Source organism: Leopardus geoffroyi, chromosome A2 (genome assembly GCF_018350155.1).
Source record: "Leopardus geoffroyi isolate Oge1 chromosome A2, O.geoffroyi_Oge1_pat1.0, whole genome shotgun sequence".
In the NCBI taxonomy this organism is placed as follows: Eukaryota; Metazoa; Chordata; class Mammalia; order Carnivora; family Felidae; genus Leopardus; species Leopardus geoffroyi.
In genome coordinates, this window is record NC_059331.1 from 20689786 (window position 1) to 20715134 (window position 25349).

Consider the following 25349-nt stretch of genomic DNA (forward strand, 5'->3'; position numbering starts at 1 on the left):
CAGACCCTGGAGATGCCCACCAGGACCCGGGGAGACAACTCCCAACAATCACAGGCTTATCCAGAGCCAGACGCTTCCCATCGCTGTCTCCACCTCCTTCATTTAAGTCCTATCGCTCCCCTCAGCTGACATGGAAACCGACACGCCCAAGGCCACCCAGCCACAGCATGCTGGTGCCAGGGTTTGAACCACTTACCTCTCTCAGGCCGCCCGTAGTGTGAGTGGAGCAAGAGGCTGCCAGACACTGGCCCAGGATTGGGGCTGTCTGAGCCCTGTGTTGGCCCTACGTCCACCTGAATGGCCGTCCACCCCATCCTGCTCAGAGCTATTCCGTGCAGGTTATTTCTATTTCGACAAGGTGCCGGGAAGTCATCAACCTCCCACGGAGCCTGCTGAGAACTGGCTACGAATCCAGCCACTCCCTGTCCGTCCTAGCAGCAGCCCCCGAGGCCTGAGGCCCAGTCCCCCAGGTGCATCCTCTCTGTGCCTTTCCCAGGTGTGTTGTCCTCCTGCTCCCTTCCTGTGACAGAAGCTTGTCACCTCCTTCCAAGCCCTCCTCCTAGAAGCTCTTCCGGAGAGCATCTTTCCCATGCCCAAAACTCCCCTACCAGGTGTACAGGGGCCTCTCCGGTGCCTGGTGCCAAGCCTGGTGGGGCTCCAGACTGTGACTGGCCAAGAGACCAGAGAGGATGCCCCACCAGGAGAAGAACAGAGGAACAGAGGTAGGTGGCTGCTGTGCACCTTCCCTGAGCCTAACTCAGAACACTTACCCGGCAGGGCTTTGGGAAGAGAAGACGAGGTGGGCCCTTGGCTTGGGGTCTCCGGCTCCAGCAGGTGGCCCAGGAGGAGGTCCCCAGTGTTGGCTGTTTCTCCCTTTGCTGAGGGGCATGGCGGGTTGTCCCTTCCTGCTCCATGACCTCTCTGGGGGCATGGCCAGCTCCCATGTGCAGGCCAGAGAGTTGACTGTCCTCCTGGGCTGAATGTGGGGGGTGAAGCAGGGACTGCAATGGTGGCCCAGGGGCAGCCGGGGTCGGGACAAGGCCCCATCCCTGGCCTCCTGGGGTCTCCTTGCCTCCTCCTGAGCTGTGATTGTGCCTGTCTGTCCCTGGCCAGGCTGAGCTATGCTAATGAGCAATGAGGATGAGGGTCTTCTGACAGCAGGGACTGGGGGCTCAGGGGGATCGTCTGCTAAGACTAGACCCAGGACCTCAGCTCCCGCCCACACTGCCTCCCTCCCTGGCAGTGTGAGAGGTTACCTGGGACCAGCCCCACTCTGGACTCTCAACAAGCTAGTCCAGCACCGGCCCTTGCCTCCTCCCTGTTCCTGTAGACTGGACAGGCCCCATGCCCCTGCCCCCACCCTATTCCTGCCCTCAGCCTGTGGCTGCAACAGACTGCCCCCTCCAGCCCTCACTTCCTCACATCCCGACTCCCATCATTCTCTGAGAATAGGGTGTGTCTCAGCCTCATTGAGCCTCAGTTTCTTCATCTGTAAGACGAGGAGAGTGATGCCCATCTCATGGGATTTTTGTGACGATGAAGTGAGATCAAGCGTACATAATGCGTGGTGCAGGGCCCGTGTGAGGCAAAGCCACACTCAATGGGAGTGTTCTTGTGATCACGCCAGGCCCTGCGCGGCCCGTGGAAAACTCAGAGGTATTGGTCTGACATTCCCCATTTTCCCAATGAGGAATCTGGGGCTTTGCCAGGTTAGCAACATGCCTGAGGTCACCCAGCTGCAGGTGGCAGAGCTGGCGCTCAAATCCAGGCTGTCCTGCACCTGCAGCCACAACTCCATTCCCATGACCTGCTCAGCCCACACATGGAGTGCATCTGTGGTCCTCAGCAGAGGGCAGCCTAGTTTGCACAGGGTTTCCGGTGCCTCATCCCAAAGCGTCTGAACCCACAGGACACGAAGCACATCGCATGGCTCTGTGCAGCCCTCCAGAGTGGGCTCTGAGCCCAGCTGGGTATGCCGGGCTCTGCAGGAGCCCCCTTGGCCCCCAGCGCCCCTCTCCCAGGGGAGGCAGGGGTGGGAGGCTGCAGCTGTACGCTTTCCCCTTCTCCCCACACGGGGATACCTGAGGTCGGGGCGATGCTGCAGCAGCACGTGCTGTGCCAGGAAGTGCGCCAGACCTGGCCTGGAGCCGGGGAGGTGCCGGGCAAGTGGACGCTGCAGCTCCACTTTGGAATTCCAGGCACATCCAGAGGCTGTGGGGTTGAAGCCAGGATGCACGGCCGAAAGAGGCCAGAGCAGACACCCCCCGGCACCTGCTGCGGCACTGGCAGTAGGGTGGGTGCTGTGGGTGCCTAAGGGACCCCCGCCTGGCCTTTACCCCTGTTCTCATGCCCCCCAGGGCTCCCTGCCCCCTGCCTGCAGGATCACAGCTCCACAGCTCAGTTCTGTGGCTCAGTGCCTCAGCCTTCAGGTAAGCCTCCCTTCGGTTGCCCAAAAGATGGGGAAGATAATCCCTCCCCATGACAGCACAGTGGGGTGATAGGTGCCTGGAACAGAGCCTGGCACACAGGAAGCTGAATCCATTAGCTTCCTCTTCCGTGACTCAGTTGGCCTGTGAGGTCTGGGAGCGGGCTTGAACTATCTGGTGTAGCCCATGGTGCTGGTGGATCAATCACCTAATCACTGGGTTGTACTCCTCGTCCAGCAGCTGGTATTTCTGTCTCATGGACCCACACAGAGCACCCAGGCCAGAAGCTCCACTCCTCTTGTGGGGAAAACAGAGTTTGTAGGCAGCATGGCCTGGAGACAAGGGAGGGACAGATGACCTCCTGAGGGCCTGTCCTGCCCTAACCTTCTCAGGGCCTAGACAGGTAGGCCAAGCAGTGGGCTAATGCCATGTTGAGGCTGGGGAATGGCCCAAGAGGGGGAACATGAAGGCACATCCCTGTGACCATTAAATGGGTCCCTGTGGGATGTGCTGTCAAAGTGCCCACCAGCCCCTCCTAGAAAAGGCCATCAGTCTTGCACCTTCCCAGAAACTCTCATAATTAATCAGGGAGTAGCAAAACAGCTCTGTGGAGAGCAGAGTCCACTCCCACCACAGCCCTAATCAAGACCCGCAGGCAGGGTACAGTCCCCCAGTGACCTCCACGGGACAGAGGAGCAATAGGGGATAGGACTCGGGGTGAAGTCTGAACAGGCTTCCTAGAGGAGGGGAGCTCTGAAAGTCTCGTGACCGGGGAGAGAGAAGGCTTGAGTCCTAGAGAGAGAGAGGGAGGACAGAGAAGGGCTGTGGATGTGGGACACAGGTCCAAGCAGTGGTAGTATGTGGGCAGGACAAGAGCACCACTTCCTGTGGGAGGGAACAGTCCACTCGGGGGACTCTGGACACCAGCTTCTGGGACTGATGTGAGCCAATGGTAGGTGGCTTCAAGGGTCACAGACCCAGGTCCTGGTTCTAGACATGGTGCCCTGACACCCTCCACCATACCGGGGGCTGCTTCTGGAAGGACAGTTTTCTTCCCACAGCTTGCAGAACTGCCTTGTCTGGCCCACCTCTAGCCCCAGAGAGGGCCTGGTCTGCTGAGTCCCGCAAAGGCTTCTAGACCCACAGGGCCCCCAGCTGGAGGGCACTGGAAGGACAATCCTGGGAATAGAGGGGGGATCCTGCTTCATTGGTAGAGGGCATCTGGAACCCATCAGAAGACACAGAAGTCGGGTCCCTGAAGGAGTCTGTGATCTATTAGCCATGTCCGCCAAAGGTGGACCATGGACCAGATGAGGTTGGATGGCTGTGTGTTTGCAGCCCTTCACGTGCAGATGGAGAAACTGAGGTCCAAAGAGTAACTCTCCTAAGACCACAGAGCAAATTAGAAGCTAACTGCTTCTACTTTCCTTCAAGTGGTGATTTTCTTAGGGCAGATTCCCAGGAACAGAACTACTGGGTTAAAGGTAATGTGTATTTTTAGGCCTCTTAACTCAAGTTGCCAAGTGGCCTCCGAAAGTATCTCCGGTCCCATGCCTCTGGTGGGCTGTGAGGCAGTTACGAGGGGGAGAGACCACCTCATCCCCACACTGGAGACTCATTTATACCTGTGGCCTGGGATAAAGCCCCTGGGTTCCCTGCCCTGGTGGCAGGACTCGCCTGCACGGACATCAAGGCCCATAGCCTCACCCAGCCCCTTCCTTCCGTGGGGCGTAGCAGTGTTCAAGCCAGCTGTGCCCTCCTGGAGTCTCACGGGGACCCTGCAGATAGATGAGCTTTCCCAGCACTGGTGGGCAGGGTGGTGGGCACAGTGAAGGCATTTAACTTGGTCAGGGGCCAGGGCAACTTCCTGAAAGAGGCCATGCCGGCTCAAGCAGGAGGCAGCTGGCTGGAGATAGAAGGGAGATTCGCGGCAGCTAGGCCTTGGGTTTATTTTGTCCCCAAGCCTCTCTGGGGCTGGGCCTGACCCCAGGACGAAGGCCCCCCACCTGAGTTCCATCTCTCCTGCCCAGACAAGGGCTGGGGCTTGGGTGGCCCCTCCTCCACACCCCAGGGGACTGAACTTCCCCGGACCTCAGCTTCCACTCATATAGTAAAACGGGAACCTGGTGGAGGAGTTTGGAGAACTCATGTGAAGCCTCCAGCTCTGAGCAAGAGTCTCTGCAGGCCCCAGACACCCAGGGAGCAGAAGGCTCCTGGGAGCAGGTGGCAGAGCCCACACACCACTGGCTGAGGCCCCAGGACGACCGCCAACCAGAGTTCAGACTCAGACCACAGCATGCAGAATCCTGCTGTCAGACGAGAGATCTCTGAGACTACCTTCTCTGAGCGCTGCCCCTGTCTCTGCCCTCTGAGGCCCCGGGCATAGGGTGGAGTGGCCCAGCACCCTGCCCGCCCACTCACCTGCAGGGTCACCACACTGTGTCCCCCACTTTCAAGGCAGCATTTCCACCCCCCCAGTCCTCCAGAGTGTGACTGCCTGGACAGCAACTGAAGGTGTGTCCGAGGGGAATGCACCCCGGCCCAGGGCCAGCGGGCACCGAAGGGTGTCCTGGAGCTCCTACAGCCCGCCCCCAGCAGCCACACCCAATGACAGCTGCACCTGTCCTCCCTGGGCCTGGTGGCTCAGACAAGTTACTCCCACACCTGAGGAGCCCGGTATCTTTATTATCTCCATTTCAGTGAGGCTCGGAGACAGGAAGGTTCACACAGCTGACCCCCTCTGAAGGCGGGACTACAAGCCCATCTGAATGCAAAGCCAGATGCAGCTGTGCCACACGGCCCACCCCACTGGGACACGCAGGCCCTGTATGACACCTTCCTGGCTTGGCTGTTTCCAGAGCCTTTGTTGATCAGAGCCCTCTGATCCTGACCACAGCCCCTGAGAAGCAGGGGGACTCCCTCAGGACTGGCAGCTGAGGCCCAGAGAGGGCAAGGCTGGCCCTGGGTCACATAGCTTGGAGCCGCTCACTGAGCCCAGGGTGCAGTGGGCTGTACCCCTACACAGAGAGAGGCTCCCATGAGTCCCGGGCTGAGGGAAGGTGCTGTCAGAATATTGTGTGTCCTCCTCAGAGGAACATTTCATGAGAGAATGGAGGCTGAGGACAGAGTTGGGTTCTACCTGGAATCCTTGAGGCAGATGGGGCAACCATCTGGGGTCCCATTGGCTAATAGATGCTGGTGGGTTTGGCCTAGCAGGTGTTACATAAGAACTCAGAGGGTCTGAACTGGGAACAGATCCTTGATGAGTCCAGCCGGGGTGCAGTGGGCAGAGTGAGGTCCAGAGAGGGCAGGGACATAGCTGCAGGCCCATGGACCTTCAGAGGCAGAGCTAGAGCCAGAATCCAGAGCCATAGCCTTCTGGCCCTGCTGAGGAACACCCAGGCCAACTGTCTCTCCCTCAGACCTCAGCAGCCCCCTCTGCTTAGTACAGGCCCAGCTCAGGCAGGTGCTGACCACTGTTGGGACCCAAGACTGGGGTAGAGGCTGGAGACTGGGGGCTGTGTCGGAACCGTGGTCCTGCCTGGATCTGAAAATTACCTGAAGCCCCATCCCCGTGACACCCACCTCACCCTGATGGCAGCTACAACAGATTGTTCTGGGATCCTACTAGGGACAGCCCTCAGCGTCAGAGGGCCAGGTCCCCACTTCTGTCCCCGGGTACCTCGAGGCAGCCTCAACCTCTCTGTTCCCTTAAGGTGAACAGTTCAGGGGCTCCCTTGGAATTGAAGGAGCCAAGCTGCGCTCAGATCCCAAGTCTTGGCCTTTTGCAGCTGGAGTTACAGTGGGGGTTCAGTTCTCAACCCCTTCCCAGGTCCCGGGCTTGAGTAGATGGGGAGAGGCCTGAGGCACCAGGGATTCTGAGAAGGGTAGCTGCGACCGAAGGGGTCCTTGGCCAGGTTTGGGTGGGAGAGCACCCACCTCTACTCCCAGGCTGCCTGACATGACCCAGGCTGAACCCAGCACCCTGTAACCAGGGCAGCAGCCCCACCCCCACCACATGCTCCTGGGAGCCCAGAAGAAGGGGTGCCAGGGCAGGCAGGCTCCAGGGAGGGCCGGGCCGGGCATTTCCTGCCGACGGGTGCCAGGCTCCAGTCCCCTGAAGGGGTGATTCTTTAGCCTTAGTCAGAGGAAGTGAGGCAGGGCAAATGGGCAATGTGTGTGCAGTGCCGCGGGGCCTGGCAGGGCTGGGTTGGGAGGACGGCAGCTGTAGGAGCCAGGGAGTATCCCTGGCCCTGCATATCCCCTACAGCCATACACATCATGGTCTGCCCTCAACAGCCAGCCTACTGCCCAGCACCCAGGCAGGTTGCCCGAGACCAGGGACAAGCCCCTGACTCCAGCTCCCTCTTACCTAGCTGCTGAGTCTCTGCTCTGTTGCTGTGTGGCTTAGACCGGTCACGTCCACCCTCTGAGCCTTGGCGTTCTCATCTGTGAAGTGGGAAAATTGTGGAACCCATATGCTCCTGGCTTTCCCCTGCCCCAACATCAGGGGCCCACCCTCCCAGTTTGGCCCACTCTCAGGATCCTGGGGAAAGAGGCCACCAGGGTAGTCTCTGCCCTCCTTGAGCAGAGGGGCAATCCAGGCTCAGAATGCAGGGCCCTCTCAAGAACTGCCCGCTTGAACAGCTTATGTGGTGCAGGCGTGCCCAGTGGTGATACCCCAGCTCTCGGTCTTGGCCAAGCTGTCTGCATCCCCACCATTGGCTGGGCCCAGACGGCTGAGCCTCCTTGCCCTTCACAGGGTGGTGATTTATCAACACTATGGCTGCCTGCAGGCTTGGGCTGTGGGCACCTATCACAGGGCTGCTCCCCAACCACAGCCCCTGCTTCTGAGTGTACCTTGGACCCCTGATGTCTGGATTCTTAGGATTTTTTCCATGACTCAGCTCTGACTACAGTGGATAGGAGAGGCAGTTTCTATCTTGATCCCTGGTCTGGGACCTCTTCCCCAAAGTCCCACCCACCCCTCTCCCACTGGAGAAGCCCAGCAAACCCTGGCCAAATAGAGAAATGAGGAAGCATGGGGGGCTCAGGGCTCCAACAAAGCCCCTAATAAAGAGAGACAGAGGGTGAGGTTGTGTGCCTTGGGAGAGAGCCCTAGTTCTCTTGGCCTCTGCACAGCCAGGTGCCCATGGGGGGCTGGGACTAGCCCAAGGACAAGCAAAGGTGGCCTTGAGCTAGCTCACACCATGGAAGGTCACTGGGAGCAGAGGCTAGGCAGAGGCCTGGTGAAGACTGAACTAGAGAGACCTTCTCTGCTCTTCCCACCACTTGGGCCAGGGGTGCCTCCATGCCTCTGCTCTCACTGGGGCCAGCACTGGCTGGGGCAGGAGCACAGGCGGGAAGTCTTACCCCTCAGGGTTGCAGACACCCAGCCCCCTGCTCGCAGATAGGGCAACCAAGGCTACGAGGGAAAGAACCAGGGGCGCTACCTGGTGCCCTCAGAGTGGCTGGCTCTGCCCCAGCTCTGACTGAGCCGAAAGGGAAAGGTAAGGAAGGCAGGGAGGGTTTCTGGGACAGATGTGACTGGGCAAGATGGGGCGAGGGTGTCGGGCTCTGGCCAGGCAGGGTAGTCGGCCTCCCTGCCGGGGCCTAGGCTGGGTGGGGGCAGCAGGGCTCAGGCTGGCGGGCTGTTGATCCAGCCCAACAATGATGAAATGGCCCCTTTGTCCTGCGGCGCCAAAGTTGCTGTGACTGGAGGAGGCGTGACGTGAAAGGGTCATTGTTCCCACTTGGGCAGCCACTCAGGGAGCTGGAGGACCGACCAGGAGCAGGCTTCATGCCAAGGCTGCAGCCCTGCCTGCTGCCTGCGGCGGTCGGAGTATCCTGGGCTCTCAGACTCCTACCCATGGCCACCACCCTGCAGGGCCAGACTGAGCACAGGTGTCCACTGACCGTAGTATCCTGTTCCCTCCCTCCACTGAGCTCTCCCGATGGAATGATATGGTAGATCATGAATGGGGTGTGCCCCCAGTGGGGGAGGTTCTGCTCTGCTCTTAACATACATGTGAACTGTGTGAGGCAGGATGCCTGCAAGCTTGAGGGGTAAAGAAGGTGCTTTGTCCTGTGGCAAGGAAACTTGCCAGTGACATTCACATGCTGGGGCTGTTGACCTCAGGGACCCTCCTCCAACCTTCCAGATGCAGGGAAAGAGATGCAGAGAAGAGAATTGGGTGGCCCTAGGCGACATAACACTAGCACACTAGCTGGTTGGCTGATACTACATAGCTGCCTCCCAAGTCCCCACACCTGATGGACCTCTGTTCCCTCTGGACTCTTGAAGCCCCCTCCTTGCCGGGACCTTTCTCCTGCCCCTCTAATCCATTCTCCCCTGAGATCTTTCTAAACCCAAAACTGATTAGGTCCCTCCTTGGCTTCCAACCTGTCATGGCCTCCCACAACCAGAGAAAGTTCAAACTCTGGTGCTGGCATTCAAGGCCCTCACCGTGCTATAGCAGTCAGGGGTTAGAAGCCCTGTCTAGAGTCTGGAGTGTCCCTCAGCCCCTGTGTTGGAGTGTCCCTCAGCACTGACCACAGTAAAGCCTATTTTATCTCCCCAGGTACAGCCATCATTCCTTGTTTCCACAGGTCCTGCCCTCTGGAGGGATCCCTTCTTTTCCGTGCCACTCCTCCAGGTCCCCTTCTCTTCCAGATCCACCTGTCTACAGCCTCTGGGCTTCAGGTGAAGAGCCAGGAAGCTGGGCAGAGGTGGTCAGGAGGGGGTGGTCCAGGTCCAAATTGGAGCCCCTTCTCACCCCAGGTGGCCCAGCTGGCTCCGAGGTCTAGAACTATTCTCCTCTCTGACTCGCCACTGCCCCCAGCAGCTGGCATCAGGCTCAGCCTGACCCAGGCTAATTAAACCCTCCCCTAGCCCAGGCGAGGCTCTGGCTCCGGCTCTAGACTTTTTTCCCTGGAGGGATGGAGCTAATTAACCGAGAGGGTTTAATTAATCAATTAGCGTGGCCTCCAGACCCCTCCACTTAGCTGTGGCAGTAGCAGATATTTATAAACAGGAGCTGCCAGACCCTTCTCTGTCTGGCTGGAACCAAGGGGGAAAGCAGGCAGTCGCGGTGGGCATAGGGACAGTGAGAACAGGGGCTGCAGGGGCCGGAGACCCAGCCAGTGGTACAGAGGTGCTCACTTCCACCTCCTGGGCACCACCAAAGGCCTGAGCAGGTGCAGGATCAGCAAAACCTGGACGCGTGAGGCTACAAAGTGAGGCGTGTACTCCAGGTACACCTCCATGGGCACAGGTCATGCAGGCCTGACATCCAGAGCTGGGCAGGTTGCTAGAAGCACCCCAGACAATGGCCAGAAGGGCTAGTGATGTGCAGCTGGAGCCAGGACCCTGGCTAGCAAGGCCTCCAGGGGATGGGGCTGCATAGAAGGCCATGGGAGCTAGGGGAGGCACCAGAACCCCAGCTAGGGGAAGAGGCTGGGAAGGCTTTCTGGAGGAGGAGGCATTTGAGCCAAGCTCAGGAAAAGAGTAGAGAGAGGTGGCTAATTGAAAGGCGGGGGTAGATGATGCAGAGTGTTCCAGGGAAAAGGAAATAGCATATGCAAAGGCCCAGAGGCAGGAACAGCAGGAGGTTCTTCACCACAAGATGTCCCCTTCTTTGGGAAGCCTCCCAGAGAGACTTACTGGTTAGAATTGGTGTCCCCGAGTCTCTGCCCCTCCAACCCTCACACTCCAGGACAGCCCTGACTCAACACTCCTTCCCATGCCTCTTGAGCAGTCGCCAGCTCTCCTCCTCTGCCTTCCCTGCCTGGTCCTGAGGAGCCCACACGTGCACCCCACTCCCTTCAGAAAGGGGGCTATAGACTCCCTCCTCTGAGATGCTGCTTTCCTGGCGTTGGCACAGGCAGGAGCCGGGTGGTATCAGGATGGGGGGGTGGGGGGAGGGATCAAAAGATCAAAGCTGTCCCTTACCTGGCAGGCCTGGGTTAGCTGAGAGGAGGGACTCCCGACCCCAGAGCAGCACCTTTCAGGCTTCGTTGCTCTGTCTTGGCTTCCTCCTCTGTTCGTCAGGGATAATCCAGCACCTCCCTCTGAAGGCTGCTGGGAGCATCAGTTGAGTTTATCATGAAGAGCTGGCAAGGCACCCTGGCCCAGAGCAAGGGCCACGTACATGTGTTGTTATTAATACTCTTCCTGCACTTAGAGCTGCCAGAGGACCAAATACTCAACAGAACTCCCAGACAGGGCAACCATGAGGGACGGCTGGAGCTGCTGAGCCAGGCGGGGGCTCCAGCTGAGGAAAGGCTCAGCCGCCGTGCTTTGCTGGGCCCCTGCTGGGTGCCTGGCACCATCGACACATGGCTTCTCCAAAGCAGCTACAATAATAGCCAAAACGTAAAAGATAAATGATCTTGCTTTCCTTTTGGAAACCAATTGGAAAAATGGAGCACAGGTGTTTGCCCCGGAAATGCCACTTCTGGGCACGGGGCCCAGAGAAAGAACCTGAAATGCAGAAAACACTCCACTCAGAGTCCTGGGCCAGAGGTCCTGATGGATAATGAAGAAGAGAGACAACCTGAGTGCCCAGCGACCAGGGAGGGGCGGTGGTGTCCAGCCTCTCTCTTTCCCAGGGACAGGGGAAAGGGCTGTAGGGGCCTGGCTCCGGGGACGTCAGGGACAGTGTGATCCAGGGCTTTGTTCCTGCCATGCCCCATCCTGGGCCACCGTCCCAAGCCCCCATGCTATTCTCTGTGGAGAGAAAAGAAGCAGCTCCAGCCAGCGATGTCTCGAGCACACGTGAATGGGGGACCAGAGGCAGGCTTACATAGGTGAGGTGCTGTGGATGGGCAGGACATGGGAATGCAGGGGGCTGGTGAGGAGGGTCTTTGGACAAGCAATGTAGGAAAACAGGCTGAACAAAGCAATAGACTGAGAGGGAGGGGACTGAGCTCAAGGACCTTTCTGAAAACCCCAGGAAGACACCTAGAACCCCTGAACAAATCACCCCCAGGCAGGGCTGGAGCAGGGAGGGGCAGTTCTGGAGCCCTCTTGCTTGGCAGAACTCTAAGTTTCTCAGGTCCTCAGAGCCAGGGGACACTGTGGGGGAGTCCCCTGTGCAGGTAGATGGAAAGAGAAAGTGTTCTCAAGGGGCTGCAGCAAAAGAATTTCCTGGAGCAGAGAGGGGCCCAGCCTGACCCACCCCTCCCCAGGCAGGCACCCTGCCCAAGGCCCCCCAGCCCTCAACTCCAGCCTTCTTCTTTCAGGCTGTGTACCAGCTCCTAGGCTACTCTGGATGCCAGGCTGTCCAGGCCTTGGGACAGAAGAGAAGATCTGAGCCATAATCCCTAAGTCACAAGTCCTAGGGCTGGGTCCCTCAGAGTCATTATTCTCATTTCTCACCTGTACAAATAGGGAACCTGAAGACGGATGGGGAGGAGACCTTTCCAAGGTCACACAGCCATCAGCGATAGCTGGCCCTGGGAGGTGGCCCTCTGGGGGTGGTCACAGTCAAATTGGCATCATCATGACTCACATCCCCAACGTCTCACTGGGAAGAAGACCCTACATCCTGCTTTCTTCTCTTAGGCCCACAATTCTTTTTTTTTTTTTTTAAGATTTTATTTTTAAGTAACCTCTATGCCCGACATGGGGCTTGAACCCCCAACCCAGAGATCAAAATTTGCATGCTCCACTGACTGAGCCAGGCACCCTAAGACCCACACTTCTTATTTCCACTGTACAGAAGAGAAAACCAAGGCTCTGAGAGGGGCCACCGGGGCTGTGCTGTGCCGGGAAAGTCTTTAGTATGAGGGAGGACCTTTGTGAGCCCTGCCACTCTCTGGCTATTCAATGTGTGGGCACACATTGAAGGGGTGGAGCAGGTGAGTGGGAACACAGACTCCAGTGGCCAGGGTTCATCATGGACCCACGAATGTCCTGGCTAAGACCCATCCTTCTATGTGGTGTGGTGTCTGCCATTCAGGCCATGGACATGGAGTCAGACAAGCTGGGATGCTCTGTCCACACCCTGGGTCTTGCCTCCCATGAGGTCCAAACACTGCTAGTCCTGCACGTATATCATCCACAGTGGTCCAGTCCCCCGAACCACCCCCTCCCCCCCCCCCCCCACACCCTGAATGACCAGCTCAGCCTCCTCACTGTCGCCTCTCCAACATGCTTGCCCCTCAGGCTGTTCTCCACTTAGCAGTCAGGGGATCTTTCTAGAGACCACCAGACCCTGTGAGCACTAGACTTAAAGCTCTTTAGGGGCTCCCCTCTCCCCCAGACCACACCAGGTTCCTCCCTGGCCCATCCATCTCTGGAGAAGGGGCTGCAGCCTCTCCTTTGCCTGTAGCAGGGGTGGAAGGGCCCTGGGGCCTGAGGAGGTGTGGGTATGGAGGGGGCAGATGGAGGTCCTACAGATGCACAGAAGCTACAGGATATATGATGACCCTGGAGGTGTGTGATGGAAGGGGGTTGACTGCTTGAGCAAAGGATGTTCTGGCAGGCACTGAAGTCCGACGTCGCCTGTGGGCGTTAATCTGACCCAGCCAGAGACAATGGGGCTGAGGCCTCATTTTACCTCCGGAGGGTTGCTAATGATGGTCTTTAATGGCCATGCCTGGGAATGGATGACCTCACCCCTGCCGCTCCCTAATGAGAGGAGGCTAGAGTCAGAGGCAGGCGGCTCCCGCATCACTTGGGACCTGCTTGGGCTTGTCCTGTCTGAGAAATGAGGGGGCCGTGTGTGTGTGTGTGTGTGTGTGTGCGCGCGCATGGTGCGCATGCATATGTGTTTGGTCCTTCACAGGGTCGGAGAGAGAAGGCTCCCAGTCTCACTGAGAAGGCAGGACCTGGGGGAAAAGACTCAGGACAGCAATGTGAGGAAGCCTGGCTTCTACCATGACTCACTCACTCTATGACCCCATCTAAGCCTTGCTTTTCCTATCTGCATGGGGTTGGGGGCAGTGGGATGATTCTGAATCCTCCCAAGGGTCTCAGGTCTGCTGGGTATCAGGAGAGGCCAATGGGACCAATCTGAGGAGATCTTTGGGAGGAAGTGAGAGGGCTGTGCTCAGGTGGTGTCCCAAATGAGCAGGGGAAATATGTCAGAGATCAGGACTCAGACATCCCACCCATGCGACCCAGGTTCCTGGGGTGCTCAGAGTTCAGCATGCTAGTTAGCATGCTCCCTCCAGGGACACCTGGCTCCCACATCAGGCTTTCCGGCTTTGGTTAAGGGTTTTGGTGTAGGTGCTGGTGTTCCCAGCCGCATCCAGACAGATGGACATGGAGGGCAGCCCCCATGCAGACTGGGCGTCAAGGGGCAGGCCTGAGTGTGTCAGGCGGCAGCGGCAGCAGGAGGGGAGGAGGCATGTTCCCGCATGGGTTCACTGCTTGCCTCCATACTGCCCTGTTCTTGAGGGGTGACTAGGTTTGTACCCTGGGGATAGGCCCTTTGTGGGCAATCCTCCTCCTGAGGGCTGCCTGCCCCTCCCCCAGGCTCAGAGGAGGACCACCTTAGGGAAATGTTCATCTCTTGTCTGACGTCCTGCAGGGGAACTGCTTCATAGTGCTGCAAGTTCTTTCTCATGTCCGGCCTTAGTCACTCCTGCTGTTGCACCTGATTCATTTTTCAGAGGACAAACTGAGGGCCCCATTATCCTGCCACCCAGCCTGACATCACCAAACTTCCCTCGGGCATGTTCCCACTCCTGGGATAGCCCAGCCCGCACAGGAAATGGCTGCTGGATGAATGTGTCAGTGAGTGAGTGGCTCAGATCTTCCTCCCGTGAGAAGGCTAGGAAGTGGCCAAGAAGTGGATGGGGGAGTTCCTGGGCCTGGGCTGAGATGGAGACAGAAACAGGAATCCAAAGGGAGGCAAAGAGGGGTCAGGAGGAGAGATGGGACTGAGGGCACAGAGACAAATGGCCTGGGACAGACAGGGCCCATGGGGGTATAGCACAGCAGAAATAGGGTAGAATAAGAGGAGCTCAGAGTGGACCATGAGACAGATCAGGGGGACCATGAGGTGGGAACCTGGGAGCCCGGGTGGAGACAGCCGTCCAGAGTAAGCATGGTCTAGCCCGAAGTCACAGAGTGAGGACCCAGAGTCCCAGCCACCCGGTCATGACCTGGCCCTCTGTCCTCACCAGAGGGAAGCAGAAGGGAGCCACAGCCAGGCATGGTGCTGAGGTGTCAATTTCCTCAGCTGAGGACACGGAGGGTCAGAGAGGACACCTGGCCTGAGGTTGCACAGGACGGAAAGCCCCCTGGTCCTCCATTTGAGGAGCTGGCTCAGGAGGCAACGCTGCTCCCACCCCCCATCCTGTGCTTGGGCACACTGGCACTGCCAGGCACTTACTCGGCCTGTCGAGGGCCCAGCCCCCAGCCCGGCACCCGCGGGCTTCCCCAGCCCCAGCCAAGGGCAGCGAGAGGGAACAAAGGCCCAGTCTCTGCCTGCTCAGCCCCCACCCCCTTGCCTGCCCCTGGCACAGACGGACCAGGGCCCCGAGGGAGCCCAAGTGCAAAAGCAGCACCCACCCCTTTGCCAAGGCTGCGAGACTCCCCTTCCCCCCTCCACAGGCCTGCTGGCTGCACAAGTGTTCCCCCATTCGAAAGATGGGAAACCTGAGTGACAGGGGTAAGGAGCTGGTAGCCATACATCTGGCACTAGAACCTAGGTCCTTTTGCTTGAAGAACCTACCTTCTACCACTCATCATATGCCTGAAGGCGTGACTGCATTCTGGTTGAACCTAACTCATGGGCAGAGATGAAAAAAGCAGAGCCTCCCAGACAGCCCAACTGGGAGTCTTTAGAAAGAGTACCTGGGGCCAGCCCAGTGTTGGTCATAGTGGAAGGGATAAAGCCAGATGACAGGCAGAGATGAGGAAATGGAGTTAGCACCTAGTGCCCAACAGGGCTCACTCAATTCTGCCAGAGGCAAAGGAAACATAAAGGAGCCCCCATTCCCCATCTGTAACGTGGATCTATGTTGCCCACTGAGGGCCTCACACCCCCAGGCCACGGCCACCATCCTTCTCCAGGCCCCTTCCCTCTTTCTTGCTCTGTGCTCCCAACCAGGTCCTGGGTTTTTTTTGTTGTTTTGTTTTTCAGGTCCTGTTTTTGAGCCCCCAGTGGGGGGGCCTACCTGGCGGGTGGATGCTCCCTTGAAGAATCCAGGCATGGCCGATTCCTCCCTGTAGGTCCAGGCCCAGACCAGGAAATGGAACGTAACATGTTCATTGTGTCCCAAACACCAGAAAAGCACTGAATATCTGAGTGTGATTGGCTTGATTTTTATAGATGGAAACTGAGGCTACCCAGCTCCTGAGGAGCGAAGCAGTGCTGACCCATCACCAGGCAGGTTTTACATCCCACTGGCTTCCCAGGGACTGTGGGGTGGGGGTCAGGAGGATGAGAAAGTAATACTAGCATAGCCTCCATTCCATGCACAAGAGCAGCAGGAGAAGGGTCAGGGACCTAGGGCCCAGTCAAATCTGGGTATCGCGAATCTGGGTGATACCCGAGTGGACAGCCCTGAGCAATTCAGGGTGGGCAGAGGTTCAGCTGTGTGACCTTGGTCTACAAAACCTGTCCAAGCTTCCATCTTCTGTCAACCAATCAGCAAAATCCCAGAGAAAGCCCTGAGGTCCCTGCCTGCAGTGCCTGAAGGCTGGGCAAATGCCACACCTCCGCTCCTCCAAGGCCTGGCCACTCCTCCCAGTGAGGACCTTAGGGGACTTCACACAGAGCAGGTGCTGGGATGCAGGTCACAGCCACTCTCCTTGCCACCCCCCAGCCTGGGCCCAGGCCCTTATTGGACAACACAACTTGTTTTAAAGAAAAAATAATATTTATTTGCAATATAAACAAAGTCCCGTTGCTGGTTCGGGATATATATATGTATGTGTGTGTGTATATATATGTAGGGTCACAAATTTTCCTTCATAAGATCATAAAGCAAAACTGGCCACCCTCTTGGCATACTCTCATTTACACAAATCTGATGCATCTTTCTGGGTTTTTCTTTTTAAAAGTAAAAAAGAGAAAGAACCATGTACAGCATGGAAGCTTTTCGTCAATTTCTCGACTGTGGCAAGATTTTAATCCGCTGCCTTAAAGAATCCCTGAAAACCGCCCCGTGAGGTAAGATGCAGTGGGGCAGAGTTTCCATGGCCTCACTCACATGCCAAGTGCCGGCTTGCTCAGGGACCCCAGCCTGACTACTCACCTCTCCCCGGGCCCCTGCAGTCCTGACACCTGGAGGGATTGAGGCTGGAGAAGGAACAAAACTGGAGAGGATAACGGAATCCGTGGCTTTGTTCTGTGGATCCTAGGAGGGGCGTGGACAGAGCCCCACACCCCGTTCACTTGTCCATCCTCGCCCCTTCCGCCCCTGCCCTGGGATTGAAACGGGTGCGAGTTTCCTGGTAGTAGAAGGCATGGGCAAGATGAGTGCAGGGCAAGCTTCCACGGGACAAGGGGGCTGGGAGTAGAGCTGGACCAAACCAACAGCCAGAGTGAGGGACAGAAACTAGGAGGTAGGGCTGGGCCTCCAACACCGAAGCTTCCCCCGCCAGCCACTGGGCCTCCACTCTCAGTCACAAACAAACAGGGAGAGAGAGACAGAAGTAGTGAGTACGTATAGGAAGGGCCCGGGGCCCAGACCCTCCTACGGGCTGAGCCCAGAGGGCTAATGCTACTGCTTGGCAGTCCCCCCGACCCCACCTCCAGCAGGGCAGCGGCAGGGCCTCCCATCTCCTGCCTCAGGGGGTCTGCAGGGGCCGCTGGAGGGCAGAGAATGCAGAGGCCACCGAGGGCAGCCCACCTATTACGCCTTGCAGAGGTCATCACGGGCAAGTGCAGTGCCAAGGGGGCTGGGCCGAGGGGTGTGCATGACTGGGGGTGGGGGGGTCTGACACTAAGAGAGCAGCAAGCCACCCCTTCAAGAAGGACCTGCTGCAGAAACGGAGGCTTCACACATGTGCAAAACGCATTTGGTCAAGATCAACACGGGGTTTGTCTTTTCCATTAAAAACAAAAACAAAAACCAATAATTGCTTTTTGAAATAGGAAGAAAAAACAAAACTGAGAACATTTCTCTCTCTCTCTCTCTCTCTCTCTCTCAGGATCAAGGAAGGGATGAAATACTGGTTTATACAATCCACTGTTGTATGTAGCCTGAAAATAACACTTTTCATTAAAAAAGAAAAATCAAGAAGAGCTTGAACACTCGCCGTGCTCCAGGGAGCTTGGATTTACCTGCCAAAAGTAAAAAGTAAACTCAGGTCCGTGGATGTGTCTTTAAAAAATAGCCAAACCGGCTGGGCCATTGGCTGATGGAGTGTCCTGGGACAAGGATGAGGCCCTGCTGGACTCCCAGGGCCATGTGTCTCAGAGCTCAGGGCCTCTCCACAAAGTCCTGCAGAGAGAGGCCTTGCTGTGGTTTCCGCCCTCCCCAGGGCAGCGAGGGAAGCTCAGCCACCCACCAGCCTGGGCCTCTGGGCACAGGCCATGTCCGATGATGTCTGGGTTCCGGCCGGACACAGCAGGAGTGGGCAGCTCACCTGGCCCAAGGGGGGTCGGGAGGGGCCGGCCCCACCCACCTGTGCCCCAGCCTCACGTGGACTCAAGGGTGTTGAGTGGGAACAGGTTGTGGTTGGTCGGCGTGGAGAAGTAGAGCTGCTCGCTGGGGGTGTGGTTGTCGCATGGGCTGCTTAGCCCCAGCGTCCGCTCGAAGTCCAGCAGCTGCCCCATAAAGTTGAAGTTGGGCGAGATGTTGGACTTTTTCCTCTTGACAAAGTCGTAGGCGTCATTGAGTGACAGGTTCATCTTCTGCATCAGGTAAGCCACGGTGACGGTCACCGAGCGGCTGATCCCTGCTAGGCAGTGCACCAGGACACCACACTTCTTGGAGCGGGCCTCGTCTGAAACACACAAGCATGGGTCAGGGAGGCTCCTCCTCTAGGGAGTCAGAGGTGGAGCAGAGGCACAGAGGGTGGCACGGCCACTAGCTGGTGCTGCCTGACTCTTGAGGGACCTGGTGAAGTCCCACATGAGCAGGACAGCAACTTGGCATGGAGGTCAAGAGCATGACTGACTGTGGCGTTAGCTTTAAGTCACTGGACATCCCTGTGCCTCGGTTTCCTCACCTATAAAATGGGCCCCCTTGTTCTCAATGCTCTTGTAAGGACCCGAGCCAAGAGAGGGCTCCACAAACACCAGCACCAGTGACGGCTGTGGTCACGGCTAGTCCTGCTGCTGCTATAGCTGAGTGCGCAGACTGTGCTGAGGGTGTCACCCGTGTCCTCTCAGGCCATCTGCACCACGGTTAGCAAGTTCATTTTATAAAGGAGGACGCAGACGCAAAGACAAAGTGACAAGCCCAAGGCCACACAGAGGCTCCTCCGAATGCACAGCACATGCCGTCAGCCCATGACCTGGTGGTGGGGGCTGAGCTTGCTCTCCTGGTGCAGCTCCCATGGGTACTCCTTGAGAGTCTCCTGGGAAACAGGCCCGAGGGAAGCCCTCAAAAGGGAATCGGGGCCTGGCCCTACACTCAGCTCTGCCCCAGCCCCAGCAGCTTAGCCTCCCAGGGCCCGGGAGGAAGGCTGCACTTGAGGCTTCACAAGTGAGGTTTGCTTAAGCGCAGCCCACCCACCTCACTTACTCGACTTCCCCCAGCAGGCCCATGCATCAGTAACATCTCCCACCACAGCCAGCCAGCTTCCGCCAATCCACCCAGCTTCCCCTGGTGCCGCTCTCAGACTCCTCCGCTTGACCTACAGTAGGAGCTCAATAAATATTGGTCAACACTGAACAACTCAGTCCTGTCATCCCTCCACCCCTGGGCCTAGGGTAGCTGACTCTCTCTGTGCCAAGGATGTAGATTAACAAGAGGCAGCTCTCTGGGGCCCTCAAGGTCCCCACCTCTGATTCTGAGACCACTGGGAGCCAGGCACAAAGGTGGCGCTTAATCAGTGCACTCGCACAAGATGACACGCAGGTTCACAAGCTGTTCTGCTTCTGATGCTCACTCCCTCTGGCCCGGCAGAGCTTCCCCTCCTCACCCCATAAGGGTACCCAAGGCTAAGTATGCAATAGGTACATAATCCAGATTCGGGGACTGACTAGGGGCAAGACTAGCAGGGCAAGAGATAGATATTGTGGCTTTGTGCAGAGTCCTGTGGTCTGACCTTGAGACTTCGGGCTAAAGGGGTGGTGGAGATGAGCTTCCAGTGGTGACACACCAGGATATGGGGAACGCCTGGCCCCCAAACCCACTCCTGGGTGATCCAAAGTGAAACTGCTTCCGCTGGCTTTATTTTTAGCACTCTCAGGGTGTGGCTGAACAGTGTGGGGGCTGGGGCTTGATCCTGTCCCACTGAGTCCTAGGGGATGCTTGGGCCTCTATTCCTTCACTTGTGTCCCTCCACCCCTCCACCTCCAGATGCAGAGGGGCCTTCAAGAAGGACAAAGACACCCATGACCCAGGCTCAGCCCCTGGAGTCTGTCCGGGGTCCCCTTTTCCCCTCCCCTTTCTCAGTGAGGGAGAGTGAATGCTCAGGCAGCATACACACACCTCTCCTCCGCTGCCGGCAGCGTTCTCCTGGGCAGAGCTGGGAAGCTCTCCCATCGCCAGGTCACAGCCCCTCCCCCAGGCCTCAGCTTCCTTCCTTCCTCCCAGCCAGGCACCTAGTTTTGGTTCCCAGTAAGCGGATGAGGCGGGGAAGCCTCCCACTTCCTGTTATTAAAGCTAGCCCAGCCCAGCTGACAGCAAAACGCCCTCCACTGGACAGGGCTGCCGGCAGGAGAGGACTGTCCAGGCCACCTCCCCTCTACCATTGGAGGCTGGGGAGAAACACGGGGTCACCAGGCTCAGAGAACCAAGGGTTTACGTACACCCTGATCTTATATCTCTTCCCCACACCCTGGGAAGAGCCAGGGCCGGGAAGATGGCCTGTAGTCTAACAGCCTCCAGCTGGCCATGGAGGAAGCAGGATGGGGAGGTCAAAGATAAGGCAACTTGTGGAGCTTGAGTCAGCTGGGGATGTAGGGGGCTGAGGGCTCTAAGCCAAACAGCAGAATTGCAGTATGCTCTAGGGGAGGGCCCCTACACTCCAAGCAAGCCCCATAGGTTGCCGGAAGCATCTGGTGCCCCACCAAGTCACTCTGGGTCACCAGATTCCAAAAGCTGCCTATTTGGGGTAGGCCTCTGGCTTCAGGGCCACCCTTCAGCCCCCTCGGGTACAAAATAAAGCCCAAAGCCCAAAGAGGGACCGTGACAGCCCCCTCCTGGAGAGACACGTGTGCTGAGGCGTGATGCAGAGCAAGCAAGACTCGTGGGAGGTCTGAGAGCTGTGATGTTTCAGCTAGATGAGCCCCAAACAGCAGAACCAGAAAAACACAAGCTGGACAGTAAAGTCCATGGGGTGCCAACAGTTGCAGGGAGCCCAGGACTCAGGGGACTGAGGGCCTCGGTGACTCACAGCAGGCATGGGTTCACCCATGGGCATATGTTGGCACATGCAGGGCACACACAGGCCTCGACAGGCCCAGAGGTACCCAGTCAGGCGCGGGTGACACCCAAGTCCAGTACACACCTCGACGCACCTGCCCATCCACCCTGCCCAGAGCCCAGCGACACCTACCAATGAAGCTGATGGCCTCAGGGAAGAACTGGGAGAGGTTCTGGCTCCAGTGGTCAGAGATGGGGATCTGCTTGTAGGTGAACTCGCCACCGTGCTCAAAGGCATTGGGCAGGTTAGGCGTGACATTGAGGATATACTTGATGCCGTACTTGCCGAGCACGTCCAGGTTAGTGGAGTCCTTGGCGCAGCCGAGGTAGAGGTAGGGCAGGATCTGGACGGGGAAGGCTGGTTGGCTGGATGGCACAGGGCTGCCGTCCGACTCAGTGGCACTGCTGGGCAACTCTCGGTCTGACTCTCCGTCTGAGCAGTCAGAGCTGATCCGCAGGCCCCCCAGGCCCAGCACTGAGGTGGGTGGTGAGCCACTTGGTGAGGACGAGCTGTCCACGTTGGTCTCACAATGCTCTGAATACTCTGTCTGGAACTTGTTGAAACCACCTGTGGCCAGGGTGAGAGGCCCTGGGTGAGAGACTGCCCATGCCACTAGACCAATGGGCTGCACAAGACCAACGATGGCCAGAGCTGCCCATGTCAAGCACCATAACCCAACAGCCAACGTGGGCCAGGCAAAGTTTGTTACACATGTACCTTCTCCTGTGTTCTCTAGATCTATCCTACGACCCACTGGACAGAATGGGAAACTGAGGCCCCAGGAGGTGAAGTAACATGCCTGAGCTCCATTCCCTTACCCATAAGGCTTCACAGCCCCGGCCATACCACCAGCTTTAGGGCACTTAAGGCCAGGCCCCAGCTCATTCATCTTCCACAGCTCCCATGCATACCTGGCACCCATGGGTGCTCAATAACTGCTAAGTGGTAAAGGAGAGCCGACAACCCAATCTCGGGCTAGCACCTGTGGGTTTGCAAGCCCTTCTTATAGATGAGAATGCAGGGGCTGGTGCTGTGTCTAGGTCAGTTAGAGGCACAGAGGGCCTGGGCCTCCGGACTGGGAGTCCAGTACCTGCTCCCCACCACAACAGTTAGGAAGGGCAGTGTTAAAGTGTTGGTTGCCCCTTTCCCCCCACAGTGGCAAGTTCATAAAAAGGGTCCCAAACTCCCCCTCTCTCCCTTAAAACACAAGACTCCCAGCCTTGGAAACATGGAGGGAGAGAGCTGCTGGGGCTTTACAGAGAGAAGAAATGGGGAGCGTCTTGCAACTAGGCATGGGCCCTGCGCCCGAGGGTGCTGCAGGCCTCCCTTCCCCGCCTGCCCGCCTGCTGCCAGCAAGAGGCCATTTTGGAATGTTAATTGGAAACACCGGCTGCAGCCACTCGCCCCCCAGCTGCCTCCCCCTTCCACAAGCTCTAGGGCAGGAGGCTGGGGATTTAGGGGTCCTGGAAAGCCAGGGAAAGGGACACTGCTTATAGGCCTGCCCCAAGTGCCCCAAGAGGCTGTGTCTCCAAGTAGTGAGACCAATGCTGAGATGCCCAGGGTACCCCAACCCAAACGGTCCCTATACCTTGAGGGCATGGATAATGCTGCCAAAGACTCCCCTAGCCTGACCCAGGTCTTCCAGGGACACGCATTCTAGACCGGAGGAGCTGGATCTGGGTGCCCGGTCGCTTTTCGGGTCCCAGGAGGAGGCATCTCCCTCCTCTGAGGGGCTCATCTGGGCGCTGCCATGGCCCCAACGACAGGGGGAGGAAAAAAAAAAAAAGGAAATCTCAGGCCAGGAAAAGTTTGTTCGGCCCCCTCGAATCGTGCCGAGAAGGGGGCACAGAGGCGACCCCATGCTAGCCTAAACGCTCACTGCGGAGGCCGAGCTCCCGGTAGCGGCGGATGCGGGCCGGGGGCGACGTGGCGCTGGCCGGGCAGGCGGAGCGCAAGGAGAGAAAGTAGCCTCCGGCGGGGGCGTCAGGGAGCCGCGGGAGAGCCCCAGTCCTGGACAGGGGTCTCAGTGCTGCCCTCACCTTGGAGGTAGTAGGCCTGGCAGCCGTCGTCGCGAAGCTTTTGCAGGAGCAGGCCAAGCACCGAGGCAGGAGCGCCGGGCTCTGGCTGCCACTCGGCCGTGGCCTCGTCGTAGAGCAGCACGGTGGCCGCCTTGCAGCGCGTGGCGAAGCGCTCCTTGTCGGCGTGGTTGGGGATGATGGAGCGGATGGGCAGGTTGCCCTTGCGCAGGCGGCGCAGCATGAGGCCCGGGATGGCCAGGTTGATGGCCGTCTCGATGTGCGACGACTCGAAGAGCTCATGCGGCCGGCAGTCGAGCAGCAGCAGGGACGCGCCGCCGCGCGCCTCCAGCTCCTCCTGCAGCCACTCGGCGCTCTTGCAGGGCATGGCTCCCGCACCCGTCGCAGCTCCCGCGCCGGTGCTAGCGCCGGACCCGGACCCCGCACCGGGATCCGACCCCGCCCCGGTGTCCCCAGCAGCCGACGCCCCCGAGGCCGACATGTGCGCCCGCGCTGGGGGGCCGCGGAGCTGGTTTTTCATGGGGAGCGCGGGCGGCCCGGGGCAGGGGCCGGGCAGCCCTGCCCTGGGACGGCGCCCCGGCCGCGCGGGCCCCAGCCGCGTCTCCGGGCGCCCGCCTCCCGCCGAGCTGCGCGCCCGCCACCCCGGCCTCCCGGCCTCCGTCCCGCCCGGCCCTCCGCGCGCGCCGCGGCCTGACAGCCCCAATTAAACCGCGGCTCTGGCGGCCGCGCGCCGAGGCGTCCTCCGGGGGGCGGGGCTGCAGGGCCGGCGCCGGGGCTTAAAGGCGCCGCGCCTCCGCCGCCCCTCCTCACGGAGTACGGGGGCGCGCTGGCGGCCCCGTGAGTCCTGAGACCTGCGCCTGCCCGGGCCCTCTCCCTGCCTCAGCCCGGAACCGGCTGTGATTTGCCTGGAGTGCCCAGCCAAGACCTTTCCCTCTAAGCCCGCGCACCCAGGTCTTCCGAGTCCTACCTTGAAGGGCTGCCCTAGGGTCTTCCTGCGCCTAGCATCCCCTCCCCCACTTTCACTGAAGCAGAGTCTCCCCAGAGATGGGGCGGGGGGTGGGGGCCGTCACGCTGAGCCAACCTCCCCTCCTTCTATCAACCCCATTCATTCATTTTCTCAGCGAGTTCATTCAACAACTGGAAATTGAACGCCTACTACGCGCCAGCACTGTGCTTAGGAGGTCACCGTTTCAGGCAACTGACTAGTCACTATGATGGTCACAGGCTCTGAGACCTGAAAGGGGGTCCCATCCCAGCAGGCCTGATGGGGAATCAGCAACCAGGGGACGGGTGGAGTAGGAGGACCCAGGGCCGTGCCACACTCCACGAGCAAGAGTGGTGAAATCCTGGAAAGGACCGGCCCTGGGAAGAAAGAGCGAGCCCTTTAAGAAAGCTTTACAAGCGGGGAGGTGACAGGCGCCGAGTGAAGCGCCACGTGACTTTTTCACAGGGGCGGGTGGGAGGGGGAGCTCTCCTTTATCATCAGGTCTCCCTCTCCAACCTCCTTCCCAATGTACCAATCAACTTTCGAGGTAGGCGGGAGTGCGTCGCGCAGATGGCCAATCGAGACCGAAGGAGGTGGTGGGGGAGTGAGGCGGGGGCTCGTCACCAGTTCCACCCAGTGCGGAGAAGTGGGCGGAGTCTCCGCGAGCGCCGTGTATCGGCTCGCAGGAGGGCGGGGCGGAGGAGGTGAATGGAGCCGCAGGTAGCGCTGGAACAAAGCGGCTCCACTCGAGCCGCGCGCGTGCGCAGGGACTGCCGCGCTTTTCCTACCGAGCCAGTGTCATCTGCCCGGGGAGGGAATTAGCGGCTAGGCCCTGCTGTCCGCCCGATCCGTTTTCTGCAGGCGGAGTGTCCTAACTTCCTTGCGGTTTAACCCTCCCACTCTGCCTGAGTCTGGTCGGCAAAACAGCCACTAGCTTCTACCTACCCCTAGCTGGAGGGAGTCGGGGTCAGAGGCGGGGCCGGAGGTGCTTGAGATTTGCCGAAGGGAGGGCTTCTGGAACCCGGAGGATTTGAGCTTTCCTCTGACAGGAAGGCATGAAGAGGGGCGGCGCTGGAGCAGTCCCCACTTCCCCCAGTCTTCCATGTGGAGGTTGAAGGGTTTCCAGAGCCACAGGGCTGTGTCTCAAAGGAGCAGGGGTCTCTCCCACAGTCACACTCAGAAACTCCAGAGCATTGCAGCCAGAGATGGTCTTACCACCCGGGATTCCATGACCAGAGAGGTGAAAGGAGAATCGTGTCTCTGGCTTCTGCCCAGGGTTGTCGGGGCGGGGGGAGGAGGTGGGTTGCAGGGAGAACCTACTTCCTTGGAGTCCTAGGACCTGTGGAAAAGCTTCCAGGGTCTGAGAAGCCCAAGTCCAGACTCTGCCCTGTCACTTGCTG

At 58.7% G+C, this 25349-nt stretch overlaps 1 protein-coding gene and 1 long non-coding RNA gene across 2 annotated transcripts; one reads left to right on the plus strand and one right to left on the minus strand.

Annotated features, from left to right (window-relative positions):
• Nucleotides 1-1647: 1647 nt before the first annotated feature.
• On the plus strand, nt 1648-15769 carry LOC123607586. Its single transcript, XR_006716786.1, has 2 exons — nt 1648-2429; nt 15524-15769. It is a non-coding gene; the product is annotated as an uncharacterized LOC123607586 (long non-coding RNA).
• Nucleotides 15770-16240: 471 nt separating this feature from the next.
• On the minus strand, nt 16241-23608 carry DUSP7 (dual specificity phosphatase 7). The gene is made up of 3 exons (XM_045493025.1): nt 22968-23608; nt 21061-21495; nt 16241-18336 (listed from the first exon to the last, which is right to left on the minus strand). The coding sequence occupies exons 1-3, from the start codon at nt 23482-23484 to the stop codon at nt 18029-18031; spliced, it is 1260 nt and encodes a 419-aa protein (XP_045348981.1). The 5' UTR covers nt 23485-23608; the 3' UTR covers nt 16241-18028.
• Between the last annotated feature and the right edge of the window lie 1741 nt (nt 23609-25349).